Source organism: Leptonotus elevatus, chromosome 3 (genome assembly GCF_054856555.1).
Source record: "Leptonotus elevatus isolate MCC_2025b chromosome 3, RoL_Lele_1.0, whole genome shotgun sequence".
NCBI classification, from domain to species: domain Eukaryota; kingdom Metazoa; phylum Chordata; class Actinopteri; order Syngnathiformes; family Syngnathidae; genus Leptonotus; species Leptonotus elevatus.
Window position 1 is genome coordinate 10,048,671 of NC_141241.1, and position 21,475 is coordinate 10,070,145.

The 21,475-nt window shown below is 41.2% G+C and overlaps 1 protein-coding gene across 6 annotated transcripts in view; it reads left to right on the forward strand.

Moving 5' to 3' along the window:
• shf (Src homology 2 domain containing F) overlaps window positions 1-21,475 on the forward strand; it is an 82,146-nt gene that overhangs the window by 53,217 nt on the left and 7,454 nt on the right. The window contains exons 3-7 of one of the 6 annotated variants that reach the window (XM_086070556.1): window positions 3,365-3,583; window positions 6,154-6,249; window positions 13,218-13,364; window positions 19,882-20,056; window positions 20,198-20,317. In XM_086070556.1, coding sequence (XP_085926682.1) covers window positions 3,365-3,583; window positions 6,154-6,249; window positions 13,218-13,364; window positions 19,882-20,056; window positions 20,198-20,317 — 757 coding nt within the window. The remainder of the gene's footprint in view (window positions 1-3,364; window positions 3,584-6,153; window positions 6,250-13,217; window positions 13,365-19,881; window positions 20,057-20,197; window positions 20,318-21,475) is intronic. The other 5 variants (XM_086070557.1, XM_086070560.1, XM_086070558.1 and 2 more) reach the window with 5 other exon arrangements.

The following is a 21,475-nucleotide window of genomic DNA, read 5'->3' on the forward strand; positions in this document are numbered from 1 at the left end:
CATAAATTTAATATAAATACCATGAAACAATTCGGATTGAATCAGGATTTTTTGGGGTAAGCTCCTGGAACCACCAGTTGTGATTTTTGTCATCTAGCTAGCTCCTTGTGAGAGCAGCAAGTTTTGCAGTACTGAAACACTGAACAGATGGACATGCTCATTCAAAAGTCTGTAAAGATATGCATGGATTGATATACTTTTTGTTTGTTTTTAGTTGTGCTAATGGCAAATTCATTAGATTTGACAAAATCCTTATGAGTATTCCGTTTTTATTCAATGATTATTTTACTAAGGCTACTTTTACGTCATTAAATGTTTAATGGATGGATGGATTATTTATATTCGATACAGTGTAATGTACGGAAGCAAACATACATGGAGCAGTATTTAGTATTATTTAGAGGCGAGGGCAGGCTAACTGTGGCAGTCATGGAAAACCCTTGACACATCCGACTGGCTTTAGCTTTACGCTCACATTCTGGTGACTGGCTTTTATCGCGTGAGTAAATGGTTTAAAGGTTGAATGCCGTGCTCGTTGCTGTATCCCCCCCTCCCTTTTTACACACTATTCCAGTGGCATTTAACAGATGCTTGTGGTCACTGCTGCTGCAGCTTTAATGAAGCACACTTTCTCCACTTTTAAAACTCTCGCAGCACTCAACAACTTTCCGACTGACTAATCAGAATTTAGCTACAGCGCTCCCATCTTTATTTTTAAAGGGCCAGTAAGTTTTGAATCAGTAGAGGAGGAAATGCAGCATCTGGACAGGAAGTGGGACTTCCTGCTGGTGGGGTGGATCAAGGTATGGGGTGAATGGGCCCTAATCTTAAACACAGAGGTCAAAGACTCCGGCTGTGTTACAACATGCAAGCCGTTGGATGTCATGGCAGTCGCTGTAATTTTCTTGGACAGATGTGTCCCCACCCAGTATGCAAAAACAGGCCTCAACACAAGCTATCATGGAAGGCAGCATGCAAGGAATTGGATGCAATTGTCATATTTTCATTTTCAATTAGGTTCATGGGTGGGCAGGACCCTGTCACACATTTGACTGATTACCAGCCAATTACAGGGTACATATGAACAACCAACCAACCAACCAACCAATCAATCACATGTACATTGACAACATTTACACCTATGGTCAATTTCAAGTTTTAAATGTTTGGAATGTGGGAGGAAGCTGGAGTACCTGCAGAAAACTTGAGATAATCCTTTATGGACCATCTTGATATAGTACCAAAAGGTCAAACTAAGTCTTTTTAAAAACTAAAATGACCCCTGATAGGGAAAAGGGTTCCCCACCGATGGATTAAAAAATAACTTCACTACTCTTCCAAAGCTATTTGCTCCTCTGTTGGTGAGCATGCACCTTAGCTTATGGTGATTCTGTGTAAATTACCCACAAGATCAAACAGTGTGAGTGTGCCTTACGGCGTGGACACAGATCCAGGCAGCTTCACCTCACCTCCACCAGCGGCCCATTAGGCTCCCGAACGCATCGCTCGTTTTTGCCCGCAAGAGCTACCAGCGGGTAAGAGGCAATTATGCAGCAGTGGCGGCATAATATTTCATTCCCTTCACATGGTGGACACTAACGGCTTCATGAAGAATAGGAGGGCGGTCGCAGAAAATGGGGAGCTCTCAAGGGCACGGTGGTTCATTAGGAGTGTCGCTTTACGGGGAGGATGAAAGGGTGGGAGTGCGTTCTGGTTTAGGTCAGGTGGCGTTGAGGAGATTCGTGACATGGACGTCATAGTAAGGCAAGACCATTTTAAAATACACAGTAAATTCTGTAGAGTAAATTTGTCTCTATTTAGAGTGGGACCAAATGGACTCAGTTTTAGAGTAATATTTACACTTGGAAGAGAGTAAAATAAAGAATTGGGTTCATGAGTACGTTCTTCAACACTTGAGGGACCCCCCCCCCCCCCCAATTCTTTATTGTACTCTCTTCCAAGTGTAAATATTACTCTAAAACTGAGTCTATTTGGTCCCACTCTAAATTGTGTCAAATTTACTCTAAATAGAGTCTAATTTACACTACATAATTTAGTGTGTAGGACCAGAAGATATATAATATTGTGTAAATTGTCCATCGACGTTAATGGGATTGTGAGCGCTTGTTTATCTATAAGTAATCCGTGATTAACTGGAGTGTACCATATCTCTTAGCTGAGATAGGCTGAGGACAAACTGTGTGTAAGATGGATGGATCATAACGGATTGTAGTTCATTTCTGTACTGTCTTGTGTTGTGGCGCAAAAGTTTGACAGAAAGCAACTGGACTTCTTGGTCTCCTCAAAGATGCAAGGAATTTTGTTGTCATACCAATACACATTACCACACGAATGATTATTGTAGCCGAGGTATCAGTCCTAAGACTTGTGAAAATAAAAATAGAACAACAAACAAAGATCAAATAAATACGATAAAGGGATAAGGGAGATTCATGTTTTGAATGTGTGCAAAGACGCAATGCAGCAAAGGTGTGGATGCAGCAGAATGAAAATGCAAGAGGCTTGAATTGCACATGATATTTACAAGGTCATTTTGCACTTGACAAAAAGAATGAGTGTTCGAGAATAAAGTGTTCAACGTGCAGGGATGAATAGGCATGGGGGTGCTGATGTTGGGGCTACAGAACACAGTTTGAATTTAACAGTTTAAAAGCTTGTGGAAAGAAGCTATTTCTCAGCTTGGTAGTTGGATGGGTTGTGTCCGTAACCTGCATCTGCTAATGAAAGATGTCTGCGGTTGTTGGGAGGCTGTTACAGTCGTTTCGCTTCTTGGGCTACCTTGACCTTAATAAATAGACACAAACGTCTGTCATTCCATTGGTAGTGTAGTGGTTCACGTAGAAGCGGTAACTGTCTAACTCATCTGAAATTGGTTGCTAACCAAAACAGCAACACCTGCCATAGCGTGTAAACAACGATTAGTGTGTGGGCTCTTCGTTGCGTTGTTTATCCAGTTTGCGTTCCTGGAATCTATGCAGTATTTTTACTCTTCCTGTACATTTTTTCTTAATTAATCTTGTTTTTGTTTTAAACTTCACTTTCATTCATTGTTTAGTATCATTCCAAAAATCTATTTGTACGTATAAGGACTCCCCCAGAATAGATAAACCACTATATACATTAGACAAGCTGATAGACAGTGGCACATGTTCTTTTTATAACTCAAACAGATGTTCCTGGCTTCTGCTACTGTTGTTGGCAGATGTGAGTGCTTTGCATATCAGTCTAAATGCGACCCTGTAGAGAAGTCTAACAAAACGAAAACAGACCAGACCAAACATCATAAAGTTTTATATCAGAACAAGAACAAAAACAGTAATTATTTTCTTGTTACTGTCTTTAGAAATCCGATCCGGCAGCCGTGGGCCTAAGGACGGCGGCACCAAGCAGCTTCCCCTGTATGACACCCCGTACGAGCCCACCGAGAACGGTGGGGACTCAGACCCGGAACGCTCGCGCTGCCCTCGAGAGAGTCGCCTGCCTCAGGACGACGAGCGGCCACCTGAAGAGTACGACCAGCCTTGGGAGTGGAAGAAGGAGAGAATTTCCAAAGCCTTTGCAGGTACAGTATATGTGAGATGAGATTTATGGTTAAGCTGGCTGACAAAGTGCCTCCAACAACACCATGATATACTGTATGTGATACTGGGAAATGTCTATAAAAGAAAAAAAGGCAGAATGTAGAAAGGGGACGTTAATGTATACAAATCTTCAGGATTGAATGGTACTTCCTTCAAGTTCTCTTTACCACCAAGCAGTACAGTCTAGATATTGTTTTGCTTTCTATTGTTAAATATACAATAGCTTGTGTGGACAACAAACAGTCAGTTGATTGGTCAACAAAGAATGTCCATTTAATGGAACACAATGGGCTACATGCAAGCATCCATTTTATAATAATGCATACAAGACAAGCATTATTTTATTTTTTGTTTTTTTTGCATATCCATTGTCAAAATCTCTAAAATAGCATACCAATTTTTTGTATTTTCGTGAAGTATTACATCATCTTCAGTCCATTGATTGGAGTGGAATAGGATCAACTCAAAAGTTTCGTATTTCCATTATCAAAAGCCATAATCAAGCATACTTTTTTTATATTCTCACTTTGTATCACTGATTGGTCGGCAGAAAACTTCCACTTCCTTGTGTCAAACGGCAAGGATTTTAACATGTTCTTTTTGTAAAGAAACTTTGTCAGCTATTAATTTTGGGTGTTTCGAAAGAGTTTTTGCAATTCGTAGAATGAGCTTTTTCTATACTTAGCACGCAGGCTATCAAAGTTAGCTTGTTACTGTTACCTCACTAGCCTTGGGTAAACTGCTGACTTGGCAGAGCCTGTGTAACGCACTCTATTCACTTTCAGCCAGGGTTGTGATACAGTAGAGACTAGTCAGGTTGGAGAGAATCTCAGGATGGCCTGAACTCCTGTTTATATCTCATTTTGAGTAGATTAATGCTGGCCAGAGGAGTTGCTATGTAGGGATGTAACGATAACGGCCATATTGTGATATCGCGATATTAAAACTGCCACAATATCGTCGTCGTCATGTCACAATATTAAAAGCAGCATATCTGTTAAAAAGTTAGGTTGATTTCAATTTGTGCCGTTCTAGTACCATCTGGTTGCTACGTTTTTAGTGCAGTTTAATTTTCATAATGGATGTTTTGGCCCTTCTAATCGTCAGATGAAGGGAAATGCAATATGCTTGTGAATCGAGTCAATATGTGGAGGAACTTAATGTTTGCGTGCATTAGCAAGTGCCTCGATATTAAGTGTTATTAGAGATTGTAGATTGTTAACATGCACTGCTGTTATATGCAAAAGCACAATATTGTGATTTTTTTTATTTTTAGTATGAGCTCTTTTTATTGTGGTAATATGTTATTCGGATTTTTATTTTCCACACTTTTTTGCCATGTAATAACTCCCACATAATACTTCCGATATACACCGTTGACATTTCAACTTGCTTCAAAAATTCACGCCTTTCAGGCTATTTATCGTCTGATTCCACATTACTCACAGTATTGACACAAGTTAACGTTAAATATCTACTTTTCCCCATTCATTTTCAACGGGACTGACATTGAACTTTTTATAAGTCCCTTTCCACGCCCACTTCCATACATACAACTGATCATCATTACTAGCTAGCTGATACTGCTCTGTGGCGCACTTGGTAAATTGCGTTGTCCAGTAACCAGGAGGTCGCGAGTTCGAATCCTACCTCTTGACTGTACATAGCAAATGTATCCATGGCAATTATGCTAAGTGATTACATGCTAACCAACTGTCTATCATATCAGGAAATGCACATCATTGTCACATAATTTATCTTTCAATTGACTTAATGAGCATTCAGCTATTAGCTTTCAGCATTCCCATGCAATTTCTAAAGAAATTGCACATACCGGTAGTTCAATTTTTATTTTTTATTTTTTTACAATATTGTGACCTTTTTTTAATGTTGCCAACCTCCCCACAATATCGTCCTAATTATCGTATCGTGAGCTACATATCATGACAATATCGTATCGTGATGTTTGGATATCGTTACGGTTGCTGACCTTATCATGTTGTCCAAACTAGTTGATTCGATACACAAGCCTCAATTGAGGACCATTTCCAGTGGACAAAATCTTATCATTTAATCAACCAATCGATTAGTGTGGCCGTCAAAGCAAACTGAAATTGTACCACTTGGTAGAAACATGATTATTGACTGTGGTGCTTCCTATCAGACTGAATCAATTCTGAAAAGGTTATCGTTTCTTGTCATTTGTAACCAATTTCCATTTTCTCTCCTGCTTCACTAACACTGTTCTTCCAGCTTTAAACTCGCATCCTTTCCCACTTTCTCTTTTCCAAGCACCTGTCACCGTGTTTATTCGCAGGTGTTCCTTCTTTGTACTGTTTTTCCCTTTAAGCAAGGAGGATGGGTGTACATATTTGGTTGTGCAGGCAGGTGCATGTAAGGCCAAGTTGGCTAAGGCAGCCATAACATCAAAACAGGGCTGTTCTAGACAAACAAATACAGTATGCATAAAAACATTATATCATAATAGTTAATCAGCCCTCCATATATATGTGTACATATATATTTTTCTTTTTTTTGTATCCTTGAACAGCTCTGCTTTGTTATGACTGCATTAGCTACGAGGGCTCTATAAGTGGCACTGGATCAGTTCCCCACAGAAGAAAGGACTGCACTAAATCCCCCACAGGTACCACCACCACTGTGCAACTGGGCCTCTTTGTCTTTCTGTCTTTTGTGTGTGTGTGTGTGTGTGTGTGTGTGTGTGTGTGTGTTTTTTTTTTTAAATATGATGTTTTAAGCATAAATCTTGTGCTCAATTTGGGATTTATGCAGGGGGGGGATGCCCTCAGGTTGCGGTCTTTTGATTAATAGGATGAGAAAAGGTCGGCCTCTTGAAGTGAAAATCAGCTGGCTTTGATGGTAGACGCCGTTGGAATAACATTAGCAGGGGGAGTGCAAAGGCAACAAGTGTGAAAATATTGCAAGTTTTCTTTAGAATTTTATCATATTCGATTGATTTGACACACCGTGTGTATGTGTGTACATATTAGCCACCATTAGCACTACTTTGTAATTCATGTCAAGTACTAAAGTAATAAGTAAGTAATACAAATAAAAGTACTGCTAGTACTAGTAATCACACACTGCCTGCACCAAAGTCAAGCGAATATACCACTACTACACCATCCGGGACATACTAGACATTAAAAAGTCAATTTTACATAAATTGTCCTCTTTGAGAATGAATTAATCTCTCTATCTCTGCTGAGATAACAGATGCAGTCATCTCAGTCATGCTACCTCTGACTCATCATGTTGCCCACAAGCAGCACTCAGACATTTGTTTACTGACACTTCAACATTTATTTAAAGCCCCTCGTTAAACATGTCTCTTTTTTTTATCATGCCATTGTTGGCCGGGCCATTAAAGATCCCATTTAAAAAAATAAGATGCACCTTGTGTCTTTAAATGCAGGACATAAAGAAACAAACAAACATGCGGATTGAGTCCAAGCCTCGTCATCTGAGGCTTGCTACTCTGCAAGGTGTTGAAACACCCTTTAGATGTGTACATCAAGGAGCCTTTCTCCATATCAAGGCCTCAGCTGGCGTAATTCCTCTTTTTGAGATGTGCAACGGGAAAAGATTTGATGTCTGCAGCCATCTTACGATCCGGCGTCAGGGGATACGGACTGATTTAATGTCCAGAGGAGAGACACTTCTTTTTAACCATTCGTTGCTATGGATTCCCCGAGAAATTGCTTCAATGTGGAGGAATGACTTCGCCAAGAAAAAATGTCAGCGATAAAGATTAAGTCAGGAATATAACGCAGGGGTGGGACAAAAGATCAATATCGCAAACGTGGAATACAAATGATATTGTGATGCATCGCTGTTAAGATATTTTACCCACACACCTGCATATGGATGATTGACTAATTTGCTCCCCAAAAACGTTATTTTAAATATTTCTACAGTCCCAAAAATGTATTTATGTTTTTTGTGGTTTTTTTATGCTAGACCATACAGAAGGCTTTGACGTCGCGTTTATGGTAGTTATTACAAAAAACGGCCAGCAGGTGGCAGCAGAGTATAAGAGGTCAACCAGGGCCATGTTGCAACAAGCTCTTTCCCCGAGTGTTTTCAACAGGTTTGTGAATAATGATGAAACATAGCTATATTCTAATGCTAATTGCTGCAAAATGGAAACAGATACAAATACACTTTTTCTTCCTGATGAAAGAAGATACTCTAATCTTTCTTTTGGTAGGTTCCATATTTTTATAGCATGAGAACACAGTATTGTGTGGGCCTTGCAAAATCAGTCAAAATCCAGTAAAACAGCCGGGAGCGAAGGGGGTTGCTTCAGTGAAAATAGCTGGGAGTGAATGAGTTAATATTGCTATTTATCATAGCTTTGGTTGGTATAGACTATTGATACACCAGCATGTGGACAAAAAAATCAGTATCAGATGTATGTATCAGACTGCACATCCACAGACATTTTATCCACTTTTCATCACATTTACTGTTCTCAAAGTGCAATAGCCACTAACTGTCCTCTGTTGTATTCTTGAAGCTAGAGAAGGACGTTATGGCCCCGGTAATATCAGTGACTAATGTATTCGCCGGCAATTGAATTTTAATAGGCCGTTCCAGCAAACATCAAAAACCTTCACAATTTACACAGCCACATTAAATAGGAAAATGAAAGTGTCGCCCAAACAAAATATGATGAGAATGCTATCGTAAAACGGTCGCGCGCCGCCAGCTGCCCTCCCACTAGGGTCTGATACCACAATGCCAGACTATTTATCCTTGTTAATGATCAGCCAAGGAGAGCGCAATAACACTCCATAACCTTTTTTTTTTTAATGTAAATTCCAAGCCTTGTTAAGGTGTTGCGAGAGTGTGTGCGGACTTGTGCTTTTGGTTAATCGCTCATCCTTGCCGTGACCTCAGTACTAGCGGCTAGCCTCAGTCACACAGTGGCAACAAAAGCCTCTTCTGCTGCCACCGCTGACTGAGGCGCTGATGGATGAGTCAGTAGCTGAGGAGTGACCATGATCTATGATATGCGGAACAAATGAGGAAGCCTGCACGGGAGCAGGAGGAAGTGTGCTGGCGTTTTCAATCTGTATGAGCTCTCACGCTGTGGTGTGTACTACATCTAAACTTTCATTTGCTCTACTTTCAAAAGTGCATTCACCATTGAGAGTTTCTATTTGGGATCATTCATTGCAGAGTCCAGACATACTTTTATCTGGTATAAATCTCGATCTATCTACAGGAGCATCTGGGGGAAAAAATGATATTGTGATGTATTGTTGCTTGGTACAATGCGGTATTGATATACAGTGTTGCCTTGATTAGAGTTTGATTTATTATTATATTTTCCCTTTGAAATGAATGGAAATGCCATTAATCCGTTTGAGCCTTCCCTCCAAAAAAGAAAAATTGTTGGATAGTGTATTTTACAGGGGAAGTCAACCCCAAAATTTTATTTTCAATGATATGTTGTATGGGCCCCCACTAGTCTTAACTAGGGCTCGGCAATACGACAAAAAAATACAATCTCTCTCTCTATCTCTCTCTATCTCTCTCTCTCTCTCTTCTTTTTTTTTGTCATTCTAAACTATTACAACTTTATAAGATTTTAATCAAAGTAATAAACCACAAAAACATTTATTTAAAGGTTTGATTTATTCACTAATAAATCCTGTGCAAAATGTTTACACAACAATAATTATACTGATTCTAGATCAGTTACATAGACTCAAAGTGGCACTTTGTAACAATTACCCCCAAAATCTCTTTACAATAGCCTTTTTATTTGACCATTTATGACTGAAACATTTTTTTAATTAGTAGATTAACACCTTAGCTGTTCATAATTGGGAACTCCTGCAAGCCTCTGGCCAATGGCTTTCAGACTGGATTCGGGTTCGGATTTCCCTCCCTCTGTCTGTGGATGTGATGTCATGTCCGCATTGTGTATGTGAAGAAGGGAAAATGCAGTTTCATTTTCTGGCCACAGATGGCAGTAGTGATGCAAAATTAATTTTCTGCATTCATAGCTTGTGCATAACTTGCTTAAATGCCGCAATTAAGTAGTTAGTGACAAATGTCCAGCATTCAGCATTCTACCACTCACAATGTCATTTGGATATAACATAACTAGTTTATACATGACATTCTGATGAACATTAGTTTATGGATTATGAGTTAAGAAGCAAAATTCAACAGTTTTATCCATCTCAGAGGGCGGCCATTTTGCCATTTGCTGTCGACTGAAAATGACTTCACTCGGGCAACAGCCAATCATGGCTCAGCTTTAGAAAACAATCGATACACCTGCATAAGGGGAAAAGATTGATATCACTATGTACCTTATTAGTTGTTTGGTACGATACTGTAACATAAGTGTACATTGAGAAAAGATTACCATCACCATTTATCACATTGCCACAGGTGTGTCGCCTTTATGTATTTTTTATTAATCTTCCCTGGGCTTGACAACCCAGAAAGTCCTCAAATAAATCATCGATTGGCTTTACGGTCCAGCGGCGGGAGCATCCCGGAAAAAACGTCGTTGTCGTCCTGCTGGTGACGGCGTGCAGATAACCTTCAAGACGATCCTCTTTCTTTCAAACGTGTCCCGCCGCCGCTCTTATCTTCATTCGCACACATTGGCCCACACACACACACACACACGGCCTACTCGTAACATTTTCACCCGCTTCACAGGCTCCCGCTGGCCAGCCCAGCTAAAAGACTTTCACCACGTCTCCATCCTTTTCTCACACAAATGGCGCTCTTTCACACAAACATGCTCTGAAATGGAGCTCCTTTGTATAATGTGATGGATACCAGCATTGAGAAGCCGGATGGGGGCAAAAACGGGGTTCTTGGTGCGCGCAATTTGCGGCTTAAACACGACCGTCTTGTTTTGAATATGCGCACGTTAGCAATTAGCTGATTTAATTAAGCGCAGCCAAATGAAATGGCAGCGGAACAAAAAGGCATGCTAATAAACAAGCCTCAAGAAACTTAACTCTTTGACTGCCATAAACGTTATAAAACGTTTAGCATAAACCTAGGGAAGGGCGCCGAGGACGTTAAAAGACGTCCCCTATGTTTTTTTTTTTTTTTTTCAAAAACGGGTGCAGGAAAGCCTTGGGCAGCTGTGCTGAAAGAATCAGGCTGATCTGATTAGTCAAAGACTCGTTTTGGCCCCTAGAGGGCAGCGATGACTCTCTTTGCACAAGGTTGGATGGGCCGCCCACCGTGGGCGTCAGTAGAAGACGTGAGGCGGAGCTAGAGTGTTGAGGAGACAATGGCTGATCCAAGCCACAATGGCTTGACCAAGCAACCGGTTACAAGCAGCTCAGCTTGAGCATTTTTTTCAAAGACGGAAAGCATCAATCAATACTAAAAAGCGCATTGATGTCAACGATGATGATGACAACGAGCTCTACGCCAAAGTTGGAAGCTTTGGCGTGACTGTTATGAACACGTAGTAAGCCTCACGGCTAAGCGCGGCTAGCGCGGCTAGCGCTGCTAAGGCCGGAAAACGCGCACAATAGCCGGCCGGGTACTTCTACACAATCGGACATTCGATCGGGCGATGGAGAGTTGGCATCGACCAATGCAGATTGATGATGATGATGAAGATGAAGCTCTACGCCAACGTGACTGTTATGAACACGTAGTAAGCCCCACCGGCAAAGCGCGGCTAGCGCGGCTAGCGCTGCTAAGGCCGGAAAACGCGGAGCTGCACAAGCGGACATTCGATCGGACAATGAAGAGTACCCCGAGTCCAATGCATATTCATCGGAGGAGCGGGTACAGTCTGATCACGGAGAAGACACTGTTTCTGGACTACGATGCCACCATGAATGGAGTGGATAAAATGGATCAGAACATCTACCAACCCGGTATAGCAACTGAAGGACACGGGGAAGCGAGACGTAACACCACCGTAACGTAACCGTAGCATGATCCTGATATTAGACTTGATGACACACTGCAGTATATACTTGCTATTCCCCGGAAAAAAACGGCCGGCAAGAAAGTGGCGCACGCGAAGAGGCAATCTTGTGCAAATGCTGTTGCGTCTCCTTGCACGCAGGAGAGTGTTACAAAAAGAAAAACTGTCGTTGAAACATCCACATATTTGTAAATAGCACCACAGTTGCACACATTTGTAAATAGTTTGCCAAATTGTTGTCAAATTGTTACACTGTTGAATGTAAATAAACGTATTTTGCTATCAAAAAACACTTTTTCATTCTTGGTGGTAGTGTTTTATAGAAGTAAAGCACTATTTAGGTGTTTGTGGCATCATTCATGGACAAAAAGAAGTGTCAAATTCACTAGAATGCATGAAATAATATCGTTTCACTAAAAGCTTGATTTCTCCGTATTTTGGTCCAACACAGGCGAAATTGGGTCAAACTAACCATTTTCTATTGTTGATTACTAAAGAACGGAATAAGGTAGAAACAAACTCTTTTTTTCTGATGAAAGATGAAAGTCCAATCTTTCATTTGGTAGTACGTGTGTTTCCATAGTCCAAACAGAACATTTTCTGTGGACCTTGAAAATCAGTCAAAATGCTTAAATCAGCTGGCACTGGCGGCATCCCTTTTCTGAAAACGTCTGGCAGTCAAAGAGTTAATGACTGCCTTTGGAAATACTGTTTGCCAAGGTAGAAATTATGTTAAGTAATCACATGAAATAAGACCGTTTGTTGTTTTTCAACACAATAGGGCAAAAGAAGTGAGAGTCAGGCGTTAAAGGGGAAATCAAAGAAGGCGGCCATTTTGCCATTTGCTGTCGAGTGAAAATGACATCACCAGTTGCTCAGGTCTGTGGTAACAACCAATCACAGCTCACCTTTTTTTCTGAAATTGAGCTGTGATTGGTTGTTGCCTGAGCCTTGAGCAACTGTGATGTCCTCTTCACTTGACAGCAAGTGACAAAATGACTGCTCCCTGAGATGGATAAAAATGGCTAGATTTTGCTGCATAACTCATATTCTACAAATGTAATATCAAACAGAACGTAATGTTTAGACTAGTCAGGTCACATACACCATATTATTGTCAAGAAATATTTAAGGTTAACTTCCCCTTTAAGACAAAACTTCCTTCTGCTGTCCTGGCATTCCCTTTTACACAGGTTTTTATACGACGTCCAAAGTTAGAAAATTGCCTCCATTCTGTGCCTGTGTTCTTTATTCAGAACAGCGACAGTGAAAAATGCAGATTTATATCCGATTGATGTAATATGGGCTACGATTTTTGATACCGTGAAGTTTGTAGTCCGTTTCATAGAGTGATCCGGCAAAGCGGCCACATCAACGCCGTAACAAGACGGCAAACCTTTACATCCTGGATCTGTTATGGCTTTGTTACTACCGCCAAATGCGGGACGCTTCCGTAATTGTGCGCTAGCGTCTTCACAAACTAACTTTTTCCATCCTCTTTTCCTTCCTTCTCTATTCCAGCTTCCTGTTTAGTCACAACAACCATCTCTCTACCTCAACTTGTTAAAAGTTTCACACCGTTTTCTTCTCCCTCTCTTATCTTTTTTTCCCCCCCCTTTGTTGTCGTCCATATCCTCCTTTCCTTCTTCGGGCGTCTCTTGCAGTAGAGATTAAAGTGATCAAGGACCTTCCGTGGCCCCCTCCGGTGGGGCAGCTCAACAGCAGCCCTCCCCTGGTGGAGGAGCTGGAGTCGCCCTCGCAGACGGCTCAACCCTCGCCCGGACAAGCCGCCAGCGAGCAGCACCACCAGGGTGGGTGTTGGTGTTCCACTTGTCCAATGTCCGTTCCATTGATCCAGCCATCCATCATTTCATCCATTCTTTGACCATATTTCCATTCCACCACCCTTCTGTTTGTTTCACTTGTGATCAGGATGAAAAGTAATTTGAGAGAATTAATCACAGCTCTGGAAAGCTAGAAGGCTTTAATTCGAGGTGTGTTGTGATGTGGTTTATTGCGGTATTAGATTTAGGCCTTGGCAAGTAAAAAAAAAAATACGTGGGGTGCAATCGGGCCATTTTTCTGTCAGGAACTGTCAGAAAGACTGGGGGGAACGAACGTTTTGTTCCGTCTCGTTCATTTCCTGTGTGTCTTTTTATGAGGTAACACTTGTTAATTTCATTACTTCTGGCAGCGCCATTTCGGTGTTCGTTACCAAGTACTTTTGTTGTGAGTAAAACCCTATATCTGTGGTTCAATGTGTGTTATATATGTTTGTAGCTCATGTAACTTCACCGTGTTTAATTGCCTCGTTTATGCTTGCCGTGCACTTATTGCCTTGTTATCGTTGTCGAGCTGCGGTGCTAAAAATAAAACGGTGGCGTTTCCGGCCCTCGCATACGCCAATTATAGGTCTTATACATACTGCATTATATTTGTAATGAACAGAGAACGTGAAACAGGAAACGGAAATACAGAGCAGCCTTCCAAATTAAAAGCATAGATTTCAAAACAAGATACAATTAAACATCATACACTAAACAGCTTGAGGAATTCTTAACATGGTAGATATGACTAAATTACTTGAAGACCTATTGTATTGTATTGAATTGAATTCTTTGCACTTAACTGTATTCCTTAAAAAAAAGTTGTACAGCCACATATTATAATTGGGACTTTTTTTCTGGCCACTGGATTATTTGTTTCATCTTCATATCGAATTTTTTAAAATAAATTTTATTGTGTGCTCTATGCAAAATGACTTTTATGAGCAAATTGAAAAAATATAATTGCCATTAATGTCATTCATTTTTAAGGAAATTTGCTGTAGTTGGGATATATATGTCTTTTTTTTTAATTATCTGTGTATCATAAGTACTAATGGTATCGGCATTGGTATCAGTCTAAAAAAAAGTGGTATCAAACATCCCTAGTTTTTAGTGACAGAGGCATGACATCCATTGAGCCCTCATCGAGGCCATTAACGTAAGTTATGAGTCAATGTGGTTCAATATAATTTTGGATCCTAACTTGCATCAGTTAAGTGGTTAAGAAAATGCACAAACAAATCATTGCTTTCCCTGAACAAAATTCTTGCTCTTCATGATACGTATGCGTTATTCAGGAATGATTGAAAGAGTAGTTAGTAGCTATAGTGGCGTCGGGCACGAGCTTTTGTAAACACCGCACTTTTTCCATCTGGATGACACGTGGTGCAAAATCACTCACTCCTATGCTGAGTTTTAAGTGCTGAAGGCTCATTAGTTTTAATTGTGCCCAACTGCCTCTTGCATGCGTAATCACTCGCTCTGACCCCCCATTTCCTCTTGTCAACAACGCTCGCCGCGCTTCCAGATGGTTCCCCAAATGGCGGCCTCCTCACTTGAGTAGCTGCAAAAGAATCACACTCATCTTAAGTTGGTTTTAGTCCGTGAAGTTGTACTGTCATAGAGGTTGAAAGTGGCTCTGGATCTTCACCCAGCCTAGCTGATCATTTAATGCAATGTGATGTAAATTTGCCCCATTGTTACATCACAATAGAGCAGTAGTTCACAATAGCTTGCTCACAGACGCATTTTCATAAGTAGGCAGATAACAAAAGATTTATTTGGTTGTTTCATTTCACACTTGACTGGTGGGCAGTCACTTCGGTTTACCCGACTATTTACATACAAGCAATTAGAAAGTCGATCTTCCATAATATGTCCCCCTTTAAGAGTTTGGCTTTGGAGTTTCCACTGTATTACCTCTTATTGACACTCATAACATTCTCTAAAAGCAGTCCTTCCACTCACGTCCTGTGAACTGCTGTCACGACACCCAGAAGTGAAGGACGTGTGGCAGAACTAATGCAAGGGAATGGGAGCTCCCCCCCCGTGGAGATCGGCGTGTAAAAGGACACCTCTGTGCGCTGTGGGCGAGGGCTTGATTTATGTGGGCCAATCCATGGGAACGCTTTCTGGTTCCCCCCTCATCAGCCGCCATGTGAGTGGCTTTGAGATTGGCATCCAGCTGTAAAGCGATACTCACTCTGTCTGAGCCAGTGCAGCAGGTTTTGGGTTGCCCTCTGTGACCGTGTGACTCCCATTTGCGCAAGCATTTGTCCTCATAAGGGTCACGGGTAGGGTGGAGCCTGATTTGGGCAAGAGGGTTTTTTCTTCCTCTGTTGCTAACCAAAACAGCAGCACCTACTGATAAAGTGTGCTCCGTGTTTATGTTCCGGGAGCTGATGTTTGTTTGTCTGTGTTTTTTTCATTTATTTTTTTATTCTGCAGCACCTACTGAGGGGTGCAAAATCTTTCCGGCGCAGTGTTAGAGCTATTGTTAATGCCGATTAGCGCTCTGGGTCTAGTTGCCTGACATGTGGTTGCTCCACAATGTTGTGTGCAGGTTCCCTTGTTTACAATATATTCTGAGAGGGGGCTTTACATTTCTTTATATTTATTTACATTTGTCCGTAATAACCCTATTTTTATTTGAAACTTTATTTTTGCTTGACTTACACTTTAGCATGTCATCATTTCCTCTAAAAGTGGTCATTTTTGACTTCATTGTTGCCAAGTAATTCTCTCATATCACCATGCAATGCAAAGAGCATATAGTATGGCTTAAAATTTTCATTTTTTTTTAATCCCACCTAAAATCATGACTTCCACGATCAAAATGCTTTTATTACATTATGGCATACAATTTAATATCTGTTTGACAGCGCATTCTACCTTGACCTTTTTTTCTCATTCTAATTTTTTAGAGTGCTTCCTCAAAAAGGCTAAAGCATAAAAGGGGCATTTCTCCCCTCCATCCGTCAGCTTCCGACTGACACTTTCATCCGATTCCATCGACAATAGCTGTACCAACACACACAACATAACAGTTTATGTGTGTGTTTCTTCAGATAACTGTGCACATTCTCATCCCTCTTAAGCTGCCTGTCGGGGGGTTTTGTTCTCCTCTTGGCCAATCATCTCGTCAATCTCGTGCAGAAAATGAGAATAAGCTCGTCTCGCTGATGTCGAAGCCGAAAATATACATTTGATGTTTAGAAGGAAGCAAAGGCAAACCATTTTGAGTGTAATCCAATCACTGCACAGAGATTCTCTCTCTTTTTTCTTTTTTCTCTCGTCTAGGTTAAATGTAGCCGAGAAAGATGTGGTCAAATGAGCAATGCATACACTACAGTGTGTGGGCAAGCAAAGATCGAAATAAGACAATTATGTAACACAAAACATCCCACATCTCCATACGGAAAGTAATGTTCACTTATGAAAATCATTTTTTGTTGCCATATTTATCCTGATGTGACCCACAAAAAAAGCCATTTCCGAAAATTTGAAGGGGCCATTTTATGGTCATTATGGCCATTTTCACGGGATCTTCAAAAGCAAACTTGACCGATGTCCACGAAATTTGAACCATGGACTTGATAGAGACGTGACACATGTTAGTTTTATCATCATGTACACTTTGATGATGTCTGTGATTGTCAGGCAGGCATGGTTACAATATGTCATTAAAAAGGAGACTGGAAGAGAAAGAAGTTGAATAGCAAATTAAACAGCTGTCGACGGGGAGAAGAGGAGCGAAAACATGCATCTATGTTGTCGCCGCTGGTCAGTTGCCATGGAAACAAAATGTATCACACTCATACCGCACTGGCAGTCATAATGTGATACCGCTAGAAAACCAAATATGTCTTTAATGTGGACTTACCCGGCGGATCAATTGACTGCTTTGCTTGCCCCAGCCCCGACACCTCACCATTAGTCCCGGGTGCTTCTCAAGCTACTGATTTCTCATCATGTGTCAGAGTTTAAGACAAAAGAAATACAACCAAACAAAATTCATTTGGATTAATCACTTCCATGAGTTTGTGTTAGATTGCAGGGCTATGAGTTCATTCATTGAGTGGAGGTAAAGGGGAGCCCCTGCTGTCTAAATTTAGAATGACACGACTGTGGTTTGTTTCAGTGAAGCACCCAAATTATTGGTTCAAACGTATTTCACCATGAATTAGATTACATTGACATATATTGCACATAATTCAATGACAAACACAACAGCGGGTACGGATTTATTGCCAAAAAAAAAAGATTTGCCAAGAAACTGTTTGCCCGATTGATGAAGAGTGACAAACATTAAGGCATTTTACTCAACACAATGTCAATAAAAATGGACCCATCTTGGAACAAATATTTATCATATTTTATGCGCATTTATGGGGCTTTGATAAGGATAAGAGGTTTTAAAAGAGATTTCATCATTTCAACTTTACAATGAAAAATATCACACAGTAAGTCAGCAATTTTGGTTAAAAAACAAACTTGTCATTGCATTTTGTCCGTCACCAAAATTACTAATTTTACGTTTACCTTATATTTCGGAGCAGTTTTTTCCTCCTATTGCAAGGTTTTGTTTTGTTGAAAAATCTGCCATCTTGGCTTTAAGCCGCCATTTTGGCCATTACCACGGGGGAGTCATGACCGCTTGAGATTTTGTCCAACAGCTACCAAATTTGAAGATTTTGTAATTTCTGATTAACATGTTTTTTTCGTTTTTTCTCAGTTACAAGGTTTTCATTATTGTCCCCCCAAAAAAAGAGAGAAGTAAAAAAAGAGAAAATAAAAATTCTGCCCCAGAAACCAATTTCGCTTGGTAACATCTAATTTGGTTGATAGGTCCCAGTAGACCCACAACAACAACAAAAAAGTCTCAAGAACCAATGCCTGAAAAACCACCAGAAAAGTCTAAAAAAGGACTAACTTGTCCAACAAGTTTTGTTAAATTACTACGAAATTTGAACCATGTGGGTGACACTATAATGCGGATGTACTGCATTTAATTTTCATCATTGCATGTGTGCTGAGTATGGTAGCAAATCTTGAGACTCGAAAACTAATAATAACGCAGCTCCACATGGTCGGAACTTGATCAAAGATCTTGATACCGATTAAGGTCCCGCCCCAAAGACATCCATATGCACCACTCTTCTGGCTAGAATTGCATGGCGGGCTGCATCAAATGTTCTCAAAGACCATATGTAGCCCACAAGCTAAACACATCTCTACGGACATGTTGTCACCCTGGCTAATAGAACACTAGAGATGACTCTCCATTGATGACAGAGGGCTGCTGTCAGCCCTGTACATCAATTCTCTTCATCAAAAGCCACAGCCGTTGATATGTCAAAGCGTTTGGACCGCGCCGACATCTGCGATGGGAAGCCACTCGCGCATGCCGGTCCCACCACCGGCGTGTCAGAGTGGCTCTAAAATAGGTCTTTTCCAAAGCCAAGGGTGCTGCGACATCAATTATAGTGATGGATGATGGCGGGATAGAGACCAAAAGCCACACACATGGGAAAACACACACAAGCAGGAGCTGGCCGGCCATGTGAGACTTATGTAAATAGCCAATAAACAAGTTTAGTGACGTCTACTAGTCGGCCTTGAGTGCACGCAACCTTGTCACGATGTGTAATGTTTAACTTTTTTTGTGTTTGTGTGTGTGTCTGCTGCTGATACATTCACGCACGTTGGAACGTTAGCATGCACTTATTTATATATATTTGTGTGCACGTCGGGATGGATTGATGTAGCGCTGTGTGAATGTGTCCTTTGCTTGGGCGAGTTGCATGCAAAATCACTGCGACCAATCACAGGCAGGATTTCGGTTTCACTGCTTTTATCATAGAGCCCTAATTGTTTTATACAGTATCTCATGAAATGAACTACTGTACACCACTTTAATTTTTAAAAATATTTTATTATAGTCGGGTTCTTAACTCATTCACTGCCATTGACGGTTATAGACGTCAAAAATTAATTTGAAGTATTTCTATTAGTTTAACATTTTTATTCCACTTTTGTTATTGTACATTTAGAACAGATATAAAATTTGTGATTAATCGAATGAAAAGTGAGCAGTAGAAAATGTTCAAATTGATCCAAAGTGCCAGTATTTCATGTGCCCACTCTTATTTTCCCGCACTGCCTTCACCCTCGGTGCACCGGAGCTTCACATGTTGCCACTGGAATCCTCCTTCTCGCCTGCATGACTGTTACACAAACTGTAAACTGACTACACTGTAGCAAAGTGTCATTTCTTTAGTCCCTGCCCATGAAAAGATCAAAAATTTTGTAAGAGGTGTACATTGGATATTCTAAAGCGGGCTAGACATTTACTGATTTTTAACATCTTAAATGGCTATTAAAATGAGAGCATCCCATATATGACAAGGAAAAAAATTATCATGAAAAGGAAACTGTCAGGTGTAGAATGAAGGTGTTCAAATATTTAGATTTTTAATTTTTATTTTTTTAAATCTTGCAGTCCAGTTTGACGGCGTGGAGAAGTCTCGAATGTCGCCCACCAAGGACGGGAAAACCCGTCCGCTGCAGCGGCACTCCAGCGGCTGCTTGGTGAACATCAAAATGACGTCAGCGGAGCAGCCCGGATCGTCCGTGGGGGAACGCATTGATCCCAGCATGGCCTTGGAAAGCCAATTGTGAGTTTCATCCCTAACCCTGCACATGACGAATCTGCTCAACCAATGAGCAACTGGCAATGACCAAGAGACTAAAAGTAGTACCTTGTCTAGCCAGTGGAAATGCATCAGTAGTGAGTAGAGCTTTTTTGCTTCCCACAGCTGGTACCACGGCGCCATCAGTCGGACGGATGCAGAATGTCTGCTCCGGCTATGCAAGGAGGCCAGCTACCTGGTGCGGAACAGCGAAACCAGCAAGAACGACTACTCCCTCTCACTTAAGTAAGTTTTTATTTAACCACTTACAAATTATTTACAGTATTTTTTTTTTTAACTCTTCCGTAGTTACAACTACAAGTTTTGAATCCAACCCAAACTTCTTCTTTTTTTTTTAGGAAGTGTGATCCCCTGGACAAATATAGCTTAAAATTCACCATTTGGGTAGTGGGTGAGCTCTGGAGCCTATCCCAGCTGTCTTAGGGTGAGAGGTGGGGTAAACCCTGGGCTGGTTGCCAGCCAAAGGTGGCAAATCCATTTCCAGAATGTAAAAACCCTGCCACAGTTTGGCTTTAGCCCCAGGTGCTAGCTAGCTAGCTCCCTAGCAGGTAAACGAGCACCATGGGAGCTAGCTAGGGCTAGCTGGCTAGCTAGCACCAGGAACTAAAGCCAAACTGTGGCAGTGTTTTTACTTTTTGGGCCTGGATTTTCCACCTCTGTTGCCAGCCAATCACAGGACACATCGTTTACTCTCACATTCACACCATCATTGAGTGGGAACTGAACCAATTTACCACCATATAACCCACCATATACACTATACAGTGTATATTGTTCAAGGTTGACCAAGTTGGTATTTGTACATTCTGTTGGTGTAATATGAGCATTCTAATATTTACGTGCACGGAAAGCTCCGCCTGCACTCCAATAGTGTGCTGACTGCGTTGTCTCGTTATGCTAATAATCACCTTTCTCACCTCTCCGCCCCGCCAACATTGCCCTCATCTTTCACCTCGCCACACCGACCTCATATTCTGCTGACAGTTCAACTACCGCCGCCCTCCATCAGTGAACCCTGACCCCCCGCGAAGGGCGGCTCTTATTGGCCGAGTTATGTCTTGACATTTTGCTGCTCCGGACTTTCCATCCCCGGAGTGGGGGGGGGGGGGGGGGGTGATGGGGGGGGGTCACATTTGAGCCGGTTGCCACAACCAAAAGGAATGCTGCCACATATTCTTTGACAAAGTGGTTTATTTGCTGGAGATATGGAAATATTCTAGATTTGAAGGCAGACAAATGACATTTGAGAAGGTTCTCCGGATTTCACGGCGACCTTTAGACGGGAAATGAAAGTGTCAAATGCAGAGAGACGCTGATTAGCCTTTAGCTTCACCTTGCTGGAGGCAGGAGGTAAAAGGATGGTGTACATTTTCTTTATGCTTC